Genomic DNA, 21,558 nt, shown 5'->3' with positions numbered 1-21,558 from the left:
TGCCATCTCCCTGGCTCTCCCCATTTCCTGGGTCACCCTTAAAGCCTCATTCTGCTGTGTTTTAACCAACAAACCTGTTATACTTAAGACCCACAGAGTCCATTGGAGACATCTGTTGATGCCAGGAGCCCCTCCCTGACCAGGCTGTGTATGGGGGAGGCTGATCTGAGGAATGAGGGAGGGTATTTCTAAGCCACCTGGACAAATCAAGAAGCAATACACCTGAAAGAATATCAAAAAAGAGAACACCCAACCACTTAGAGGGAAAAGGGTCAGGGTAAGTCGTGAATTAGAAGGTCCCAAGGATCCTAAACAAATATTGGTTTTGTCTTATCCTCGTTGCTCCTAGGGGAGAAAAATTGTGTAATAAATTTACAAAGGGATGAGGTGTTTTGATCCAGGATTAGATAATGTGATGGAAAACATTTTACTCTGGTATGAGAGTAAAATGTTTAGCAGCTGGTACAAGACAGAGAGCTGTCTTTAGTAGGGAAGGTTTGATAGGCACTCTTGGGTAGGTGAGATGCTGTGGCAATTGGGTGCAGGCTGGCACCACGGTTTCAAAGAAAGAGCAGAATTTGAAACTGACATGGTGCACACTGACACGAGAGCCAGAGGCTGTGGATGGAGGTGGGGACAAAGAAGTGACCCCTTGGAATTTGTAGAAATCATGAAGGTGGCACCCTCTGGACTTTCTCACGCTATGAAACTGGGCATTCAAACCAAATTTAACTAAGTTTCTGAGGAACAAGAAGGTCCCATCTGACATATGGGTCACACAAAATTAAAGTGGGGTGGTGTAAGGTTTTTCGTTGTTATGCTTTAGAACTTTCATATACATTCCATGTATATTCTTGTGTATATTAAATATTTTATAACAAAGCATTTTTAAAAGAATGGATGGAAGTTATCAGTAGGCAAATTTTAGGCTGCTCTAAGAAAATAACATTCTAATGATTAGAAATGTCCAAAAATAATGTAGGCAACATTTTGAGGAAGCAAGTTTCCTATCACTAGAGAATTTTTATTAGAAGTCATGTTAATGATTGTCAGGGAGGCTGAAGAGGGATTTATGCATTGAGTGAAAAGATAGACCATAAAACTTCTAAAATGTCTTCCAATTACTCTGCAAGATGTCCTCAAACATAGTCTGTTAGAACAGGAAGGGTTGGTAGAGGAATGAGGGCCATTTGACCTCACTGCTTTTATTCCAAGTATTTATAATATAAATACTTATCATAAATACTTAATCATAATAAGATTGAAAAGTTTTAACAAGAAGGTTATTTTTCTGGAGTAAATCCTATTGAGCCATTTTAATCCCTTTATACATTTTCTATCACAGCATTAAACAATTTCCAAATGTGTGTATTTTCATTCTCTTAACAGCAATTATTTTCAGTGGGATGATGTCTCCTCCATGTTATCTTTACAACAAGATGCCTCGATTAGTTCTTTTCATATTCACATTTTATCTATAGTAGCATCTCCAATTATAAGTTTCTTCAATTCATAGTTTCTATCAGATCTAATGTTTTTAATGAAGGTTTGATTCTCCCACCAATTTTTTTCTGCCATCAATTTTTAATCTGTAACAAATTTTCCTGTGAACAGTTTGAGTCATTGTTGGTTCTTCTTTTTTGGTTGATGGTTTTATTAAATCCAATTTTTTTTCAGGATAAATTTTTGCGTTAAAAAATTATACACAAGTTGCTTTTCTTTCTATAATCAGCTTTTCTTCTATAGCAAATTTTATATTAAGGGTGAAGTAAAAGTTAGATAAAAGATTGATCTTACTCTCTGTCCACCAAGGTAGTGAACATGTATTGGTTACTTCTCTTTGTGGTACGAGGATGTGAGGTCTGGATCAGTGGCTGCCATTTTGCTGCTGTGAGGGGCAGCTTGGAGTTGCTGGGGAGGCTACTGTATGAAGCCTGATGAAGGAGCCAACACCACAGAAGGTGGAATAGAAAGACAGCGAGAAGCCTTGCTGCCATCATTTGAGATGCAGGATCAAGTCTCACTTGAGGTTTATATCTGGGTTTTTCAGTTCTATAGAACATTAAATTCCTTCTATTTTTTTTCTTTCCCCCCAAATCCCCAGTAGATAGTTGTATGTCATAGCTGCACATTCTTCTAGTTGCTGTATGTGGGACGCGGCCTCAGCGTGGCCGGAGAAGCAGTGCGTCGGTGCGCGCCCGGGATCCGAACCTGTGCCGCCAGCAGCGGAGCGCGTGCACTTAACCGCTAAGCCACAGGGCCGGCCCAAATTCCTTCTATTCTTAAGCCAGTTTCAATTACACTTTCTGACATTAGCCACACAGAGTCCTAACTGATTCAGATAATTCACAATAAAATTGTATTCCCCTCAGATATTCCAGATTTACCTCACCGGCAACTCTTCCTCTCTGAGTACCGTCCTGTTTAGATTCTGTGGATCACACAATGAATTTCCAAATTTTGGGATGCAAATCTGAGGTGGGCGAACCCACCTCAAAGTCCGCTTGCTTATTACAATGTGTAACCTTGCCAAGGCTGGTTCAATTTGGTCATGATCATAGCTTTCTCTTTTATTTAAGACTAGACCGGGCGTTAGAATATCAGGGCAAGATCACAGAATGTTGTACGTTGGTTTCGTGCAACAGGCTACAGGCTCTCAGCTCAGCCTACAGCTTCACCCACTTCTCACTCAGCTTCAGTAAAAGTCCCAGAGAAGAATGCTGGAGGGATCCAGCCTGGGTCAATCATTTTGAGTTTGGGTCGTATGCTCTCCCCTTTGCAGACACCACTGGAACCAGATGATGAGTTTTCAGGGGTCAATATACAGGAGACAAGCAAATAGAGAAAAAAATAATATCATTAGTACTGATAAAGACGTTTCAAAAATGCAGCTTTAGTTCTGGTTAAATGGGCTTTTTAATAATTCACCTCTGGCTTGCCTTGTCACAGGGGGGCTTTTCCTGTGTGGCAGAGAGCAGGCAAGAACACGTGCCCTCTGCAGGTAAGCAGATAGCCAATCAGAACCCAGGTGAGGCTGAGCCACAGCATGTTCCTTCTCCCAAAAGTGTTTTGTCAATTAGTGATGCTATTAATGAAATATTTCTGTTTATTTTTCTGGGAACATGGCAAGTTCCCTCTTGAACCTTGGTGCAGGCATGTGACTTGTTTGGGCCTCACATGTGATTGGAAGTGGTGTATGTCACTTCCAGGTGGGAGCTTTAAGAACCAGGGCTTGATTTCCCACACTCTCTCTTTTTCCCTTTGATATGGCAACTGGTAATATTCCAGATGGTTCCTGCTCCATTAGCCTGTATTCTGGAATAGACAACATGGAGAAGAGTCCCAAGACAATAGGCAGTGACACAGAGCTGAGCAACAAAGAAGTCTGCTGTGTTAAGCTACTGAGATTTTCAGGTTGGTTGTTACTACAGCATAGCCTGGCCCATCCTGACTGCTACATCTGCCGATCCCATAAGGCACTCTGCTGCTTTGTAGGAGAAGTGAGGAAGAAGTGAGGAGAGAATTTAGGGGTTTTCTCCTACCTACATGAAAGTATGAATGGAGAATAAGTGCTCCTCCCTAATACGTATTATTAAAATGAGAAAGGTGGAGCATTTCCCAAAAAGAAGGGTGGATCAGTCAGGATTATGGTTATAAGCAAAAGAACACAATGCTGCTGATTAAGCAGAAAATGGTGTTTATGGAGAGGATGTTGGGTAGTCACTGAATCTCCAGGAAAGCTGGAAAGTTGGGTTTGCAGAACAGGCAGAACCGAGGGAGGTAACATAACCAAGGCACCACCAAGATCACCCCGAAAGACTACTCAGGCAAGGACACACTGCGGCTGCAACCCACACGGGGTGCTGTGGCTGGCACTGACAACACTGTCTGCGCTGCCAAGCGTGCCCGAAATGGCTGCTGCTGCTTGTCCTGCTGACACTGCTGCCCCTGGCCCTGCTGCCACCACTGTAAATAGATTCTCCACCATCCCGGCTCTTTGGATCACTGGCTCCCAAGTTTAACTCCAGGGAGATCGTGTCTATTGGATTGATTCTCTACTCACTCTACATCAGAGGTTGGGAAAGTGAACGTTTGGCTTTTTTTACTTCTGCAGTAGGAAGTGGGCTGCTACAGGCTGAATGTTTGTGTCACCCCCAAATTCATATGTTGAAACTAATCCCCAGTGTGATGGTATTTGGAGATAGGACTTTTGTGAGGTGTTTAGGTCATGAGAGTGGAGCCCTCATGGATGAGATTAGTGCCCTTGTAAAAAGAGACCCCAGAGAGCTCCTTTGCCCTTCTGCCACATGAGGACACAATGAGAAGACGGCATCTATGAACCAGGACTCAGGCCTTCACCACACACCAAATCAGGACATCCTGGACTTGGACTTCTCAGCCTCTAGAACAGTGAGAAATAAATTTCTGTTGTTTACACACCACCCCAGTCTACAGTATTTTGTTATAGCAGCCCAAATGACTAAGACATGGGCCCTGTCTCCCAACGAGGACTCAAGGTGAGGGATCTCTCAACCATATAAAGGGAGTTCAAGTGGTTGAGGATCCAAATTAAAAGTCAGATGTCCATATCAAAGGACAGAGCTGCTTCCAAAAGAAGGAAGAAGAGCTGGTCAAATAAAACAAATAAATGTCCATGATACAGGGACAGTAAGATAGGGCACAACCATCTAGATTAATAGAGATCAGAATGTGCTTGGGAACTGTAGGGATATGTAAATTCAGTGGTTGGGATTAAGGAAGTTCTCATCTCGACGACGGCATGTGAGCTCAGCCTTGAAGGATGGAGCCCTAATATAGAGGTAACACCCCATGGAACACTCTCTGGGAAATCTGCCAAACTCTTCTCCCTGGAGACCATCATCCACCACCCAGGGATGAGTTCCCAGAAGCCATATTCTGCTACATGGCCCTGACCCCTGCCTATGGCTGACTGGTCAAGGCATATGCAACTGCCCCAAGCTGGGCTAACAGTGTCCTTCCCTGGGAATTTGGGATTGGAAATAAGAAATTTGGTTTTAGTATGGGCTGGGCTCTTCGAATAGAGAAAATGTAAAAATTTAGGAACATTAGATTGGGTAGCAGAGAAGAATGAAAAAGATACATAGGGGCTGGCCCGGTGGTGCAAGCGGTTAAGTGCGCGTGCTCTGCTGTGCCGGCCCAGGGTTTGCCGGTTCGAATCCCAGGCGCACACGGACGCACTGCTTGGCAAGCCATGCTGTGGCGGTGTCCCATAGAAAGTGGAAGAAGATGGGCACGGATGTTAGCTCAGGGCCAGTCTTCCTCAGCAGAAAAAGAGGAGGATTGGCAGATGTTAGCACAGCGCTGGGCTCCTCACACACACACACACACACACACACACACACACACACAAAGATACATAGATGTTACAGACAAGAAATGGAAAGAGAGTTCATTTCCTGGTTCCAATTCCTTTCTGAGGCTGGTTGAATCCCCCTTCATGTTCTGTAAGAAACTTCTTTATCCTTTGTAGGTGATTTCATCTCAAGCCACAAACTTAGATATGCAAGACATATCACAATCTCATTTCTCATAATTCAACCTAATTTTAGAGTTGGAACCCTCATTCCACCATGGTTAGAGTGGAAAACAAAACACAGCTTGCTGCCCACCCCCACTCACTAGAGCTTGAGCAGGACATATCAGAGGGTCCACCAGGGCCTCCGTCACCAGCCCTCACAGATTACACTGAGATATCCATTGCCTCTGTCTGCGGGGCCCTTTAGGTCTGGTGGCTTTCTGCTGCTTCCATGTCATGTTCAGACCATGGGACTATTTGGGAAGATGCCCAAGTTCTCATATGCCTAGATGCTCCATAATCACTCTTCCTTGCAGGCTTGCTGCCTCCCTGACTGAGCTGCAAGGAGCGAGTCTGTGTCTCTCTTTGTCTCCTCACGACTCTGGAGAATTCCTTTCATTCTAGGGGGATCCCCACTCCTCTGACCAATGTTCTCCCCCACTCCTTGCTGATTTTCCAGGATGCTTTGAATATGCTCAGAACTCTTGAGTGAGACTGTCTAGGTTCAAATGCTGGCTCTACCACTGGCTAGTTCTGTAACCTGGGGTGAATTACTTAGCCTCTTTGTGTCTCAGTTTCGTCTTCTGAAAAACAGTGACAATAATAGTTCTTTCCTGTCTTAATTTGGGTTCCCCCATAAGCAGATACTGAGACAAAGATTTGAGTGCAGGTGACCCCATGATGCACTAGTAAAAGTGTAAGGAAGTGAGATGGGGAAGAAAGTCAATCAAGGGTGCATTATCAAGCCAGTTACCACCATGGCTAACTGGAGCTCAGTCCCACTGGGAAACTCTATATGACAGTGTAGAGCAAGGTTAGCAAACCGTGGCCTGGGTCATAAAACAAAGTTTTATTGGGGCAGCCACTCCTATTCACTTACATATGGTCTGTGGCTGGTTTCACGCCACAAGAGCCAGGTTGAATAGTTGAGACAGAGACTATATGGCTCACAAAGCCTAAAATATCTATTATCTGGACTTTTATAGAGAAAGTTTGCCAGGGCCGGCCGGTGGCGCAAGCGGTTTAGTGTGTGCGCTCGGCTGCGGCGGCCCGGGGTTCGCCGGTTCGGATCTCTGGTGCGCACCGACGCACTGCTTGGCAAGCCATGCTGTGGCAGCGTCCCATATAAAGTGGAGGAAGATGGGCATGGATGTTAGCCCAGGGCCAGTATTCCTCAGCAAAAAAAGAGGAGGATTGGCAGATATTAGCATAGGGCTGATCTCCTCACAAAAAAAAAAAAAAAAGAAAAAGTTTGCCAACTCCTGCTGTAGAAACTGCATCAGAGTTATCCCAGCCTAAGGCCGAGGAAACTAGGGAGTTTGTCCACCAAATCTCTATCTGTCATTAGATGAGGGCTGCTTCCGGGGGCATTAACTCTGGCGCCTCCGGCCCTGCCCACTGAAGCCTGAGGAGGGCTTGGGCAGCCAAACCCCCAGAGTCGCAGGTGTTCAAATAAGCAGCCTTCGATGTGTAGAAGTGAGTGCTGAGGAGATATGGACACTGACAGCACCTGCTCTAACCCCTCATTGGGTTGTCGTGAAATATAATATGGGGTCACTTAACACAGGGTCTGCACAAAGTACGTGTTCAATAAATATTGGTTATTATTATTATCAATCTTATCATGTCCTTCTGTGGAGGCACAGTGAGAACTCTAAATCTTCCTAAAGTGAAAAGTGTATTCTGATGACGGCTTTTTCTACGTAGATCTGGAAACAGCCATGACCTGATTTACTTCAAAGCCCTCCTCCAACAGCTTGTTCATGAAGATGCTGACACAGAACCCAAGATTTAATATCCGATTCATTGTGGTGTCATTATTCTTGATAAGTATTGTGAATGATATAATTTTAAGGTGTTTTTATGCATTAGCTTTTTCTTAGTATTTCTAGCTGACACGGAGTCAAAAGACAAATCTCCAAAAGATTAATGAAGAAGCGGGTCATGTAGAATTCAGGAGATTTCTTGACCGTTTAAAACAATGCATATTTAATTATGTTGCAAGATTCACGTTTTCCAAAGAGTGCTTTGTATTTTCCTAATCAGGCTTTGGAGAGTCGCCATTCCGAGTTGTGTGGTAACGAAAAGACTCAGTCATCTCTCACCTCTTGTAGCTTAGTTGGCTTCACTAAGAATAATGAGCATCAGATTCAGACCCTGCGTCTGACCACACAGTCTTTTCTGCCTCTTGTACTGGTGCAGACCCATTTTCTGGTCTCAGTCTAATCTTGGACTAATCTTGATCGGTGTTCTGTGTGTCTGATATGGTTCGAATTCCATGGATTTCATTGGTGCCATGGTTAGTTTTACACTTGTCTGACTGTGAAAACTGCTGTCATAGAGTAACTATTTGACTTTGATTTTGGCTCATCAGTAGAGAGAATGATTTTTACTTATCTCTATTCACTGCACTTTTCCTATGGTGGGAGTTCATTAAATGTTTGTTGAATTAAAAAAAAAATAAAATAAAAAAATAAATCCTCCTAAAGGAGAACTACAGCCTTCTTCACCTTTTGGCCTTGCCATATACCTCCTTTGTGCCAGCCACCATCTTGGACGTGGGGGTAGGAGATGCAGGAAAAAAGAAAATAAAAATCGTGAACTGAGATCTCAAAAATATCCCAGTTGGGGGCCGGCCCCGTGAACTAGTGGTTAAGTTTGGCATGCTTGCTTCAGCGGCCTGAGTTCAGTTCCCGGGTGATCTACACCACTTGTCGGTGGCCATGCTGTGGTGGTGACCCACATACAAAATAGAGGAAGATTGGCAACAGATGTTAGCTCAGGGTGAATCTTCCTCAGCAAAAAATATATATATATATATCCCAGTTATATTTATTCCCTATACTTAGTTTTTTTGGTTGTTGTCCAACTAACTCCTGTTGGTTTCTGTTAGTTGATCAGAGAGGCCCTGACACCACGCCCTCAGCCCCCTTCAGTTCTTCTTTCTGTGCATAGTTGTCTTGGGTTGGGTGTGTGGGTTGAGTGAACCCAGCCCTGCTCCTCAGATGATTGGACAAGCGTTTGGTCCCTGAGCCAAAGGAGTTGATTGTAAGGAATACACCCAAAATGGGTTGTTTGTAAGGAAAGCCAACTGTTCTGTGGTGGCTTGCCAGGAAAGTCTGTCAAATTCGGTGGTTCCGTATTGGATGGTGGCAAAACGGCCCACTCAAATCCACCAGTATAAATGCTGAAGGCTCACAGAAAGGACGGGTCATTGAGCTGGGGGGGTACTCAAAGGCTCCAAGCTGATGTTTAGTTTTCCATCTGGCCTAACGACAATCTCCCCTACCACAAATGGCTGTGCAGCTGATAAAGAATGAGAGTCCTCTGACTTAATCTTCTATGTGTTACTTAAGTCTCTTTAGTTGCAAGTAACAGGAGCCAACTTAGCTTGAGTCACAGTGAGAATTTATGGGGGTATCTCAGGAATTCAAGGGCAGGATGAACAACCTCAGCAGTGGGTGGATGTGGGCCTTCCCTCCAGAGCTCTCCCTTTCTTGTGTGAGACAATGTCACAGGGAATATTAGACGTTCCTGTTTTTAAAAGCCTCTTGGCTATTCTTATCAAGCTCTGGGACTTTCTCGGAGGAGAAGGCACTCTTCTCAGGACCCTGCTGGCTTCTCAGTCCCTCTTTCTTTTCCTTAGAAAATTAGCTCCCAACCTCTAGGCGCCTTTTCAGGCAGTGCAGTTGGGTTCCTTCTCCCTCCTTCAAGCCATCTCTTGGCTTACCTTTGCACAGACAATACCTCCCGGAAGTGCTCTGTTGCGTAAAGGCCCATCTCCCAGGCCTCCATCTCCTCTGTGGTACTAAGTCCTGGCAGAAGTTTGAAGTTACAGTTCTTCCCTCATCACAATCAGGTCCTTAGGCATGGCTCTCTTCCCTGATGTTCCTTGTATTTTTTGTGTGTGTGTGTGAGGAAGATCAGCCCTGAGCTAACATCCACACCAATCCTCCTCTTTTTGCTGAGGAAGACTGGCCCTGGGCTAACATTTGTGCCCATCTCCTCCACTTTATATGGGACACCGCCACAGCATGGCCTGACAAGCGGTGCGTCGGTGCGCGCCCGGGATCCAAACCCGGGCCGCCAGCAGCAGAGCGTGCCACTTAACCACTACGCCACGGGGCCGGCCCCTCTTCCTTGTATTGAAGAAAGAACTAACACGAATGTTCTTCTTGATGAGAATTATGTCACCCTACCTCCTTAGAACACAGAATTTGTTTTTTGCTATTTTGAAAATATAATTTTTTCCCACTTTTTAAAATTAAGGTATAATTGGCATACAGCACAATTCACCCTTTTTAGTGTTAAGTTCTGAGAGTTTTGACAAAAGTATATAGTCATGTAACCACCATCACAATCAAGATACAAAAGAGTTCCATCACCCCCTAAATTCTCCTGTGCCCCTTTGTGCTGAAGCCCTCCCCCACCCCAGCCTCTGGCAACCCCTTGTCTGTCTTCTGTCCCCTATAGTTTTGCCTTTTCTATAATGTCATATAAATGCAGTCATTAATACGTAGCCCTTCAAGTCTGGCTTCTCTCACTTAGCATAATGCATCTGAAAGTCATCCACGTTGTTGCATCAGCTCTTCATTTCTTTTTATTGTTGAGTAATATTCCATTGTATGCATATGTCACAGTCTGTTCATCCATTCCCTAGTGGAGGGACATGTGGATTCTTTCCAGTTTTAAATGATTACAAATAAAACCACTGTCGATATTCTTGGATTTCATTTCACTTTGGGTACATACCTAGCAGTGGGATTGCTGGGTTATAAGGTAACTGTATGTTTAATATTATTAGAAACTGGCAAACTGTCTTCCAAAGTGGCCGTACCGTTTTGCCTTCCCACTGGCAGCATATGAGAGTTCTGGTATCCCGCTCTGTGTCCTGGCCAGCACTTGGTATTGTCAGTTTTGTCATTTTATTTGCCATTCTAATAGGTGTGTAGTGGTATCTTATTGTGGTTTTAGTTTGTGTTTCCCTAATGACTAATATGCTGAGTATCTTTTCACGTGCTTATTGGCCATTTGTATATTTTCTTTGAGAAATATCTGTTCAAATCGCTTGGCATTTTAAAAACTGAGTGGTTTATTTTGTTATTATTATGTTTTGAGAGTTCTCTATATATTCTTGCTATAAGTCCTTTCTCAGACATGTGATTTGAAAATATTTTCTCCCAGTCTGTGGCTTGCCCTTTCATTCTTTTAACTGTGTTTTTTGAAGAGCAGACATTCTTAATTTTGTGGTCACTTTTTGCTTTGTTTTAAGCAGCGATTTGTTTTTCTTCCCACTTCTGGTCAGTTGGTATACAGAAGGCAGTGGAATTTCCCACAGAGGCAGAGCCAAGCAAGCAGGACACACACTGACAAGCAGGTCTGCCCGTCATCTTCGCCTGTGCTGACAGCCTGAAGGTCAAGGGGCATCCTGGGGAAGGGGTCCAGAAACTCAGTCTTCTACAGCCTCACCACTCAGTGTGTGATCCTCGGACCAGTAGCATGGACATCTTCTGGGAACTTGTTAGAAGTGGGGCATCTGCGTTTGAATGAGACGCCCAGGTCGTTGGTACACACATTAGAGTTCGAGGAATACCAGCAACCACAGGCCCACATGAGAGAAGGATGCATACTTTCACACATGCAAAATGGGGAGAATCTTGCAGCTCGTGGACTCTGGCCACTGAAATATCCCGGCAATGCCAGGGTCCTCAGAGCTCACTACAAAGGAGAGTCACACTGGCATGTATACTGAGGTGAGCGGGCCTGGAGTGGGACTGTTTGTGAGTGTCACGCAGGCAGCAAAGCAAGTCCACATGGGCAGTCAGGGAGTGGCCAATAAGCCTGTGTAAGCCCCAGTCCATGTTCTCCAGCTCGGCTTTGCCCATGGTCATTGAGGGGCTATCATCTGGCAAGGGACATCCAGGCACTTACCCTTACAGATGGAGCAGGGAGCAATTCCCTTTTCAGAAACCTCTCAGCCTTGCACCCCATTCTGGCCTCAACTCTGCACCTGTGGGAGCAAGTTAGCATTATTTTTGGACTGTCTGGCTTCCTTTCTTTTGCAGAACTATCCCTCCCCAAGTCCATGTGGTCCTGGTGGGCTGTCAGTCAGGGCATCCACCTTCCCATGTTCCCTTGGTTCCTGTTTAGTTCTAGGCCTGGATGGTCAGCTTCCTCTCTGAATCTGTGTTGACTCAGTATGGTCCCAAAACATTCCTTTTTCGCCTAACTTAGTCAGTCTGGGTTCATGCTTGCAATCAGAGAATTCTCTCTGCCACACAACCTTACAAAATAGTTGCCCAGGACCACTGCTAGCCCATAAGCCACCTCGGTGCTTTAACCTTGTGGTTAAAAGGCAGCCCCTCTGAGTAAGTGTAGAGGTCATTGGCTTGGGGAGGAGCAGCACCTTTATGAACTGTAGGACAAAGTGCCTCTTCCTTCAGGCCACTGGACCCCCTTGGAGGGGCTTGTCAAGCAAAATGTAGACTAGAATTCAGTTCTCACTCACCCCCTCAGCTGTGTGCTCTTGTGCAGTACACATCCTGCACAACCTTATGTGGAGACCCTGCTGTCAGGTCCCCCACCCTTCTCTTCTGCTCTCTTCTCCTCCTTCCACCTTCCAGTTTCCTTCTTCTAGGCTTTTTTTTTGGGCAACATCAAGGCTGATAACAATATGTTTACTTTTGCAGCTATAGTTAAGTCTTCCGTGCTTTGTCCATCTGTTGATTCTAAAAGTTGAAACTCAATTAACAGTGTTTACCTTATATATTGTGACTATATAAATATCTTTTATTGCAGAGCAAGTAATCACTAAGATTACACTTCCTTTCTTGAACTATTTTTAATTACTTTTTGAAAAACAATATTTGATACATTTTTGAAAAACAATATTTGATACACTCACAGGATTATTTGAAATATATGTTATTTATAAATGATTCTAATATCATGAACACCTGTGCATCTATCACTCAACTCAGGAACCAACAACCTATTGCCAATAACGTGTATGTGCCAGTATAATCCTCCCCTGCCTCCTGTGAAATATAACCACTATACCATATTGTGTGTTTATCATTTCAGTGCTTTAAAAAACATGCAATCATAATGGTATGTATGCATAAACAATGTTTTGTTTAGTTGTGCTTTTATGATCTCTATAAAAATGGTGTCATATTTATGATGTATTCTTCTGGGAGTTATGTTTTTTTTTTTTAATAATTTTATTTATTTATTTATTTTTCCCCCAAAGCCCCAGTAGATAGTTGTATGTCATAGCTGTACATCCTTCTAGTTGCTGTATGTGGGACGCTGCCTCAGCATGGCTGGAGAAGCAGCCCGCGCATGCCCGGGATCCGAACCCGGGCCGCCAGCAGCAGAGCACGAGCACTCAACCACTAAGCCATGGGGCCAGCCCTGGGAGTTATGTTTTCAGGAAACATTATATTTCCAAGATTCTTCCACGTTGTTCTGTGTTGCTGTTAGAACTGCTTATTATGGGCCGGCCCCGTGGCTTAGCGGTTAAGTGCTGGCACTCCACTACTGGCGGCCTGGGTTCGGATCCCGGGCGCGCACAGATGCACCGCTTCTCCGGCCATGCTGAGGCCGCGTCCCACATATAGCAACTAGAAGGATGTGCAACTACTACATACAACTATCTACTGGGGCTTTGGGGGAAAAAAAAGGAGGAGGATTGGCAATAGATGTTAGCTCAGAGCCGGTCTTCCTCAGCAAAAAGAGGAGGATTAGCACGGATGTTAGCTCAGGGCTGATCTTCCTCCCACACACACACACACAAAGAACTGCTTATTATGATTAGAAACTCCAGGAAAGACTAAAATGAATCCAAGGAAGAAAACACAACCCTGATGCTCACTAGCTCTGCCTGAGTGACACTCCCAGTGTGTCTACCCAGCATACTCTTCCAGCTCTGCTCCCTGCTGGTGTAGAACACGCATCTCAACCTACTGCCGAGGAAGCTGGGGAATTTGTCCACCAGCTCCCTGTCTTTTTTTTGTGTGTGTGTGAGGAAGATCATCCCTGAGCTAACATCCATGCTAATCCTCCTCTCTTTGCTGAGGAAGACTGGCCCTGAGCCAACATCTATTGCCAATCCTCCTCCTTTTTCCCCCCAAAGCCCCAGTAGACAGTTGTATGTCATAGCTGCACATCCTTCTAGTTGCTGTATGTGGGACGCGGCCTCAGCATGGCCGGAGAAGCGGTGCGTCGGTGCGCTCCCGGATCCGCACTCCAGCCACCAGTATCGGAGCGCGCGCACTCAACCACTAAGCCACGGGGCCGGCCCCCTATCTGTCTTAAGTTCAGCCTCCAGACCTGGGTGCTCCTGACCATGGCTGATTGATTGTTCTAGGGATGGCACTTGTCCCTGTAGGGCCAGAGAATGTTTGGACTTAAGGCTGAGAGGTCTCCGCTCTGGCGGCCAAAGGTGTAAGATGGATAGCCCTGGGTGTAAGGGCCACATTTCTCACTGCGTGGACCAGAGGAGAGGGGGAGGTTGGTCTGCAGAGGAAGAGCAAGACGCTCAAGGAGAAGCAAGACCAGAGTCAGAGTGCTATGGTCTGAATGTTTGTGTCTCCTCAAAATCCATATGTTGGAAAACTAACCCCCAAGGTGATGGTATTAGGAGGTGGGGACTTTGGTAGGTGAGTAGGTCATGAGGGTACAGCCCTCATGAATGGGATTAGTGTACCTATAAAACAGACCCTGCACAGCTCCCTAGCCTCATGTGAGGACACAGCAAGTAGCCTGTGACCTGGAAGCAGCTCTCACCCAACCATACTGACCAAGACAGCACCATGATCTTGGACTTCCAGCCTCCCAAACTGTGAGAAGTAAATTTCTGTTGTTTATAAGCCACTCAGTCTGTGGTATTTTGTTACAGCAGCTGAATGGATTAAAACACAGAGGAAGAGCCCTCGCAGGATTTGATTTTTGTTTTGTTTTGTTTTTTTTGTGAGGAAGATCAGCCCTGAGCTAACATCTGTGCTAATCCTCCTCTTTTTGCTGAGGAAGACTGGCTCTGAGCTAACATCTATTGCCAATCCTCCTCCTTTTTTTTCCCCCAAAGCCCCAGTAGATAGTTGTATGTCGTAGTTGCACATCCTTCTAGTTGCTGTATGTGGGACGCGGCCTCAGCATGGCCGGACAAGCGGTGCATCGGTGCGCGCCCGGGATCTGAACCCGGGCCACCAGCAGCGGAGCGCGCACACTTAACCGCTAAGCCACTGGGCCGGCCCATCTCGCAGGATTTGATTTCCTGATTGCCACCGTTCTTGAGGTCTAGCTGTGCACATGACCTCAGGATTCATGATGACTCCCCTTTTGCTTCCCTGCCATTATTTGCAGCCACTGATATGCAAGGATGCCTGCCAAAAACCTCTATGTTTTTGCTCCTTCTTTGTTTGCTAGTGAAAGAGTGCAAAACAATTAAAATGATAACTTAACAATAATAACTACCACTTCCTGGGAATTTACTATGAACCAATGAGTGCTTTTTGTTCTATATCTTCTTCAGTACTGTACTCAAACCAAGTCTGAGACAAGTGTTACAGTCCCCGTGTTACAGATGAGTAAACTGAGGCCTAAAGAAGCTCTATGACTCATCCAGGTTCACAAGGCTATTAAGAGGAAGGCCCATTATTCATCCCTTTGCCTGTTGGACCGTAAAGCCTGTATTCTTAACGACGTGTATCACTGTCTACACAAAATAAACCAGCTGTTGTGGGACTCAAACTCACATCCCAAATGGAAAGGCTTTCTCCTCATGAGAATTCCAGGGGCTAACTGAGGTCTGGAAGCCACTGTGACCAGGCTACCACTGGTGACTCAGATTTATTTTCCTACAACCTAAAAGGGAGGTTAGAAAAACCTTCTCAGACTACGTGACACACGCCTACTCCCTCCTTACTCTATATCCTCCCCGTTCTGGTGCTGAGAAAAAAAGAAGGGAAAAAGATAAAGAGAAGAAGGCAGGGAACGGCCACTGTTGACCGGAAGTGAGTAGAGGTGGGAGAGGAGTGAAGGGGCCAGGGGAAGCAGTGAGAAGGCTGATTACACCTTTGGAAGACATTTCCAGATGCTTTCCTGGGGACAAGCTCCTTCTCCCTCCTCCTACTCCATCAGTGAGCATTTGGGGTTGGGATTAGGGCAGAGGAAATGGGAAGAGAAAAGGAGACCCTCAAGACCATTGCTCTTAGGCGAAGGGAGGTATCAGATCCACAGTTCTGAGCTGGGGCCTGAGGAGCAGGGTTATGAGAAAGAGTTGGAGCTGCAGCTGTGGGCCCCCTCCCCCATTTGACTGCCCCCCAGGAGCATTCCATGGCAGTTAGGGGCCCCGTCCAGCTGAATGAGAGTTTCCCTTCCAGATCCCAGGCCCTGCGGTGGCAACTGCTCTGCCTGATGAAAATATTTAAAAGATGAGGCACAACTGAGCACAGCAAAGGAAGGGGGAGATGGGGTGGAGGATGGAAGGGGAGATAGGGGCTGCTCAGGATGGGGACAGGAGACTTTAGAGTTGAGTTCGGTGAGTCAGGAGGAGAAAGCAATGAGCATCAGAAGTCTGGAAAGGAAGGGGAGGGCTGGCAAGCAGGATGAGGTGGAGGTGAGCCCAGGACAAGAAGAGGGGGTGCAGAACTCCGACTCTCTCCCTGGCAGTAGCAGACAGTTGCCCACAGAGCCGTGCACGGAGCCTCACAGGGACTCTTTGCTGCCTCCACGATGGAGAATTACACACAGCTCCTGCCAGCTGGCGCAGGTGTTGGCCTCAGGGCTCAGCCTGATGGCCTTCATCCTACTGCTGGTCATGGTCTTCTCCAAGAAATGGCTGTGCCTCTCTAGGAGCCGCTTCCACCAGCGCTGGCCCACGAATGTTAGCAACAGAATCTACACGTCGGCCCATATCATGTCCATGGGGCTCCTGCAGATCTGCAAATCCAAGAGCTGTTCCAACTCAGAGAATGGGAAAGGTGAGACCTTCCACCCCTCATCTCACCCTGGGCCTCCAGCCTGCCTTGGCCTCTATATCTGCACTCCCGTATTCTTGTCCCTACTTCTGGTCATCCCCACTGTTGTGGCAAGCAAGATGGTTCCATTGGCACTGAGACCACCAATGATCATTTTTCCTCCCCTAGCCTGGCCAAATGGATTTGCCTGACCCAGTGGAAAGTGTCACTACTTTTAATAAGGCTTGGAGCCAAGTCTGTGCTTATAAAAATGTTTTGAGGGGCAGGGACTCTCAGAGCATATGAATCACTCAATCACATAATTCACCATTATCCTGGGAGAAGAGCCTCAGCAAGGGGGGATTTCCTTCCCCTAGGCTTCCACACCCAGAGTTTTGGGAGGAGCCCCCAGAACGCTCTCCCCAGGCCCAGTCCCCACCATTGTTCTTCCCCTCTGCCGCAGGCTTTGCTTCTCTGGGCCGGCTCTGGGTTTCCACGGCTGGTTTCCTTGTTCCTTCCGTCTGGGCGTTCTTGCAGCCGCTGCGTTCCCCATTCTTGTTAATCTCTTGCTATCCTCTCACCTCTCAGGTTTGGGCCTCTTTTCTCAGCCTTTGTGGAAAACCAGAGCTTTGGACCCCCATTTCCATTTCTTCACTCTTGTTAACATTTAAAAAAGTTACACATGGGCTGGCTCTGTGGCTTAGCGGTTAAGTGCGTGCGCTCTGATGCTGGCGGCCTGGGTTCGGATCCCGGGCGCGCCCCAAGGCACCACTTCTCCGTCCAGCGCGAGGCCGAGTCCCGCGCGAGGCCGAGTCCCACGTACAGCAACTAGAAGGATGTGAACCTATGACATACAACTATCTGCTGGGGCTTTGGGGGGAAAAAAATGAATAAATAAAATCTTTAAAAAAATAAAATAAAAAACAAAAAATAAAAAAGTTACACAGCTGTTACTTTCTTACACGACGAAAGCAATACATCCTTATTACAATAAACCTGGGGAAACAAAAGCTATCATTTATTGCACACTTATTCTATTTGCTCAGTTTAATCTTTGGTCAGTCCTAAGAGACAGAGAAAATTATTCTTATTTTACAGATGAGAAAATTGAGACTCAGATTAAGTACCTTGCTCAGGGTCATAAAGCTCTTAGGTTGAGCCACATGAAATGGCCAATATTTGATCTCTCTTCACCTACAAAAAGAGCAAATTCATATGGATCAACCAAATAATGGCAGGTTTAGAATTATAACTCAGGTGTGTCTGGCTCCAAAACTCTTTTAAGCAACCTTGCTCTATGGTTGCTACTCAAAGACAGCCACTAGTAGCAGTTTATTGAGCGCTCAATTTTTCCAGGCTTTTTAAAATTATTATTATTAAACAAGTTTTGAATGATTTTTACATAGTGGTACTCATTCTTCATAAATAATTTTATATCTTTTAAATTATTTTTATAATTTATGTTATTTTAAAATTTATCTTTATGAGATATGATAAACTTCCTTTTCTTTGTTTTTTTTTTGCTGAGGAAGATTCACCCTGAGCTAACATATGTTGTCAATCTTTCTCTCTCTCTCTCTCTCTCTTTTTTTTTTTGGTGACGAACTTTGGCCCTGAGCTAACATCTGTTGCCAATCTTCCTCTTTTTGCTTGAGGAAGATTGTCGCTAAGCTAACATCTGTGCCAATCTTCCTCCATTTTTTTGTATGTGGGACGCCTCCACAGCATGGCTTGATGAGTGGTATGTAGGTGTGTGCCCAGGATCTGAACCTGTGAACCCTGGGCTTCCAAGGTGGAGCACGCGAACTCAACCACTACACCACTAGGCCAGCCCAATCTTCCTCTTTTTGCTTGAGGAAGATTCGCCCTGAGCTAACATATGTGCCAGTCTTCCTCTGTTTTGTACCTGGGTCACTGCCACAGCATGGCCGCCGATGAGTCATGTAGGTCCGTGCCCAGGAACTGAACCCAGGCCACCAAAGTGGAGCATGCTGAACTTAACCACTAGGCCACAGGGCGGGCCCCAACTTTTCCATATTATAAGTGATTATAATTTTCAACTTAATAGATTTATCACCTTTTATTTGACTTTTATTTACCTATTCTTGGCAAATTTATTTCCAATTTCATTTTTGAGAAAAAAAAGAGCAATGAAGTTTGTAATCATGAAGTTTTTTCTGTGTTTAGTATTAACCCTTTGGTATAGATTTCCCAAAGTGGGTTTATTGGATCAAAGAGTATAAATATTTAAGGCTCTTAATAAAATTTTCCATGTTGCTTTCAAAAAGTATGATAGCAATTTATGCTTCTACTAATAACGCATGAGAAGGCTTGTTTCATTATACCTTTGCCAGCAATGACTGTTAGCTTTAAATATATAATATATAATTTTTTCTGATTTAAAAAAAGTTATACAGTTATCGTGGAAAATGCAGAAAGTTTAAGAGAGAAAAATAAAAATCACCTAAAATTACCCCACACAGATATAATCATATTGACATTGCAATGGATTTACTTCCAGTCTTTTGTGTGTGTATATATATATATAATAAATAAATACATATATTTATTTTTATTTTTATGAATATATATATTTTTATTTTTTCAAAATTGTGATCATTCTACATGCTCTGTGTTGCAAACTGCACTTTTTGGTTGTAAGCATTTACTTATGTCATTAAATAACTATTCCATAACATCACCTATATTTAAAATTTATTTGATTGGTAATATACGAACAGAGTGAAAATTTTTAAAAATATTTTAAAAAATGACATAGTGAAGAGAATCTCCCACCTCTGGCTTCCAGGCTCCCTCCCCAGTTTCTCCTTTCTTCCTAGAGACATTCTATTCAGAGACAAGCATCTATCATACCATCATTTTTAATGAACACATAATAATCCAATGTATGGGTACACTATAATTTATTTAACAAATCTCTTGTTGAACATGTAAATAACTCTGCAAAGAAGATCCCTGTGCATAGATTTTGGTGCAGATCTTGGATTATTTTCTTAACATAAATTCTAAGAAGAAGCATTGCTGGACCAAAGGGCCTTAACAATTTTGATTTTTTTTGATATTTTGTGCCAGGTCACTCATCAGAAAGGCCGCCCACCAGCAGTGTGTGAGAGCACCTTTTTCCTCTAAATCCTTTCCTACACTAGATATCATCAGTTTTGTTTTGATCTTTGCCTATTTGATAGATTTAAAAACCACATTTAATTTGCAATTCTTTGCGTTGAGCTTCTTGTGTTCATTGGACATTCACATATCTTCTTTTGAGAACTGTAGTTCAAGTTCTGTGCCCATTTTTTCTTTTTCTTTTTTTATAAATGTATTTATTTTTGTTTATTGTTCCCCCAAAGCCCCAGTAGATAGTTGTATGTCACAGTTGCACATCCTTCTAGTTGCTGTATGTGGGACGCGGCCTCAGCACGGCCGGAGAAGCAGTGCGTCGGTGTGCACCTGGGATCTGAACCCAGGCCGCCAGCATCAGAGTGCGCGCACTTAACCACTAAGCCACGGGGTCGGCCCCTGTGCCCATTTTTTCTATTGAGGTATTTGCTTTCGTATGGTTGGGATTATCAAACAATCTCCATACCAAGAATCTTTGCCTATTTAATAAGTGAAAATGATATTTCATTTTTATCTCAAATGTGCATTTCTTTAATTATTAATGAGCTTGAACATTTTCTCATATTTGCTTATTTGATTATATTTTGTCTTTTGTGAATCCTTAGTTCATCTTGTTTTCTCATTTTCCCTAGACAGTTTTAAGCTGTGGACAAATCACCCAGTCTTTGGGGTGGCCAAGATAACCTTCTGCCTGGCGCTGGGGCTGGGCTTCGTCCTCACCATCTGGTTGCACCTGCCATACGTACCTGGTCTTCAGAGATTTCCCTCCTTTGGCTGGATTGGGACTGTCATGAGCTTCTGTGAAGGTGCCCCCTAGCTCTGGAAAAGGTCTTTAGTTTCTCCTAACGCACATCTTCCTGGCACTTCTCCCTCTTCCCTTCTTTGGGAGTCGGGTAGGGGTTTTGTGGTGATGGGAGAACAGAACAGATAGTCGTTGACTGAGAATTGAGTTCCATCATTTCCCAGTCACTGGAGACAGAGAAGTGAAGGGGGTGATTCCCATGAACCTCTGGCGCTGTGTTCTCTGTGTGCGCTGATGGGAGTTGTGGTTTTTGGCTCTAGCTCAGCAGATGAGAAATAGTCCCTATGGGGGATTCTTGGGTGAGAATAAGACCTCTCCGCTTCCTGTCTCCTAGTTACCTTCATTTTCTCCACCCTCATGTTGTTTCCTGTTAACGTCTGGCTATTCGAGTTGAAGAGGAATTTATCAGTCCCCATGGGCTGGAGCTATTTCATTGGTTGGCTGGTGTTTATACTATATGTCACCTGTGGTGAGTTGCCTAGAGGGCCCTGGGAAGGAGGGGACATGGGTGGTTCAGGGTGGAGAAAGTGTGGAGGGAGGGGGCTGTCAATCCCCAGGGATAGGTTCCTAGGGACTTATCTTCCCTTTGGCCTCACCCTGCTTCCCACTTTCCTCCCACTCTCCATCTTTCCTCTCCCCCATCCCCTTGTCCTTTCCCAGCCGTCCTCTGCTACTTCAACCATAAAAGTTTCTGGAGTCTGATTCTGAGCCGTCCCTCTGGTGCCGTGTCCTGCCGTAGCAGCTCCAGCTCAGCAGTTTCAGTTCCAGCAGTTCCAAGACTCTCTTTGAATAAGCAGGTTGTCTCACACACCTCTGTCAACCAGGAGGAAGTCCTGTATCCTGAGCAAAAGAAGCCACGTCTGTAACCTTTTCTGAAGTCTTGGCACCAAGTTCTGTCCATTCCTCTGAATCCCTCTCCGCATTCCTCCCCACAATCCTTGAGGAATTAGAGAGGGAGGATTTTAGGCCAGCCTTGCACTCCTCTTCCTTGTTCTTGCCTTGCCTACAGCTTGTGTGATGTGGAATAAATTCTCTTTTTTTTATCATGTCTAGCAATTGTTGAGACAAGACGGCAACTTGAAGAAGGAGAGAAAGGGAGA

The 21,558-nt window shown here is 44.8% G+C and overlaps 1 protein-coding gene across 1 annotated transcript; it reads left to right on the top strand.

Annotated features, from left to right (window-relative positions):
- The first annotated feature begins 11,253 nt into the window (after nt 1-11,253).
- On the top strand, nt 11,254-21,324 carry ODF4 (outer dense fiber of sperm tails 4). Its single transcript, XM_004433421.3, has 5 exons — nt 11,254-11,310; nt 16,080-16,542; nt 20,289-20,462; nt 20,793-20,927; nt 21,119-21,324. The coding sequence occupies exons 1-5, from the start codon at nt 11,254-11,256 to the stop codon at nt 21,322-21,324; spliced, it is 1,035 nt and encodes a 344-aa protein (XP_004433478.2).
- The last annotated feature ends 234 nt before the right edge of the window (nt 21,325-21,558 follow it).

This window comes from Ceratotherium simum, chromosome 16, assembly GCF_057802395.1.
Source record: "Ceratotherium simum simum isolate JZ-2026a chromosome 16, ASM5780239v1, whole genome shotgun sequence".
Classification (NCBI taxonomy): domain Eukaryota; kingdom Metazoa; phylum Chordata; class Mammalia; order Perissodactyla; family Rhinocerotidae; genus Ceratotherium; species Ceratotherium simum.
The sequence above is the reverse complement of the archived record's forward strand: the minus strand, read 5'-3'. Positions and strand labels throughout refer to the sequence as shown.

Bases quoted from the DNA above. Each gene is read 5' to 3' on its own strand.
- ODF4 (XM_004433421.3), top strand. From the start codon at position 11,254: ATGCCAGGGTCCTCAGAGCTCACTACAAAGGAGAGTCACACTGGCATG. The intron at 11,311-16,079 runs GTGAGCGGGCCT...GGATGGGGACAG, and splicing joins ACACTGGCATGTATACTGAG to GAGACTTTAGAGTTGAGTTC. The intron at 16,543-20,288 runs GTGAGACCTTCC...CATTTTCCCTAG, and splicing joins CAACTCAGAGAATGGGAAAG to ACAGTTTTAAGCTGTGGACA.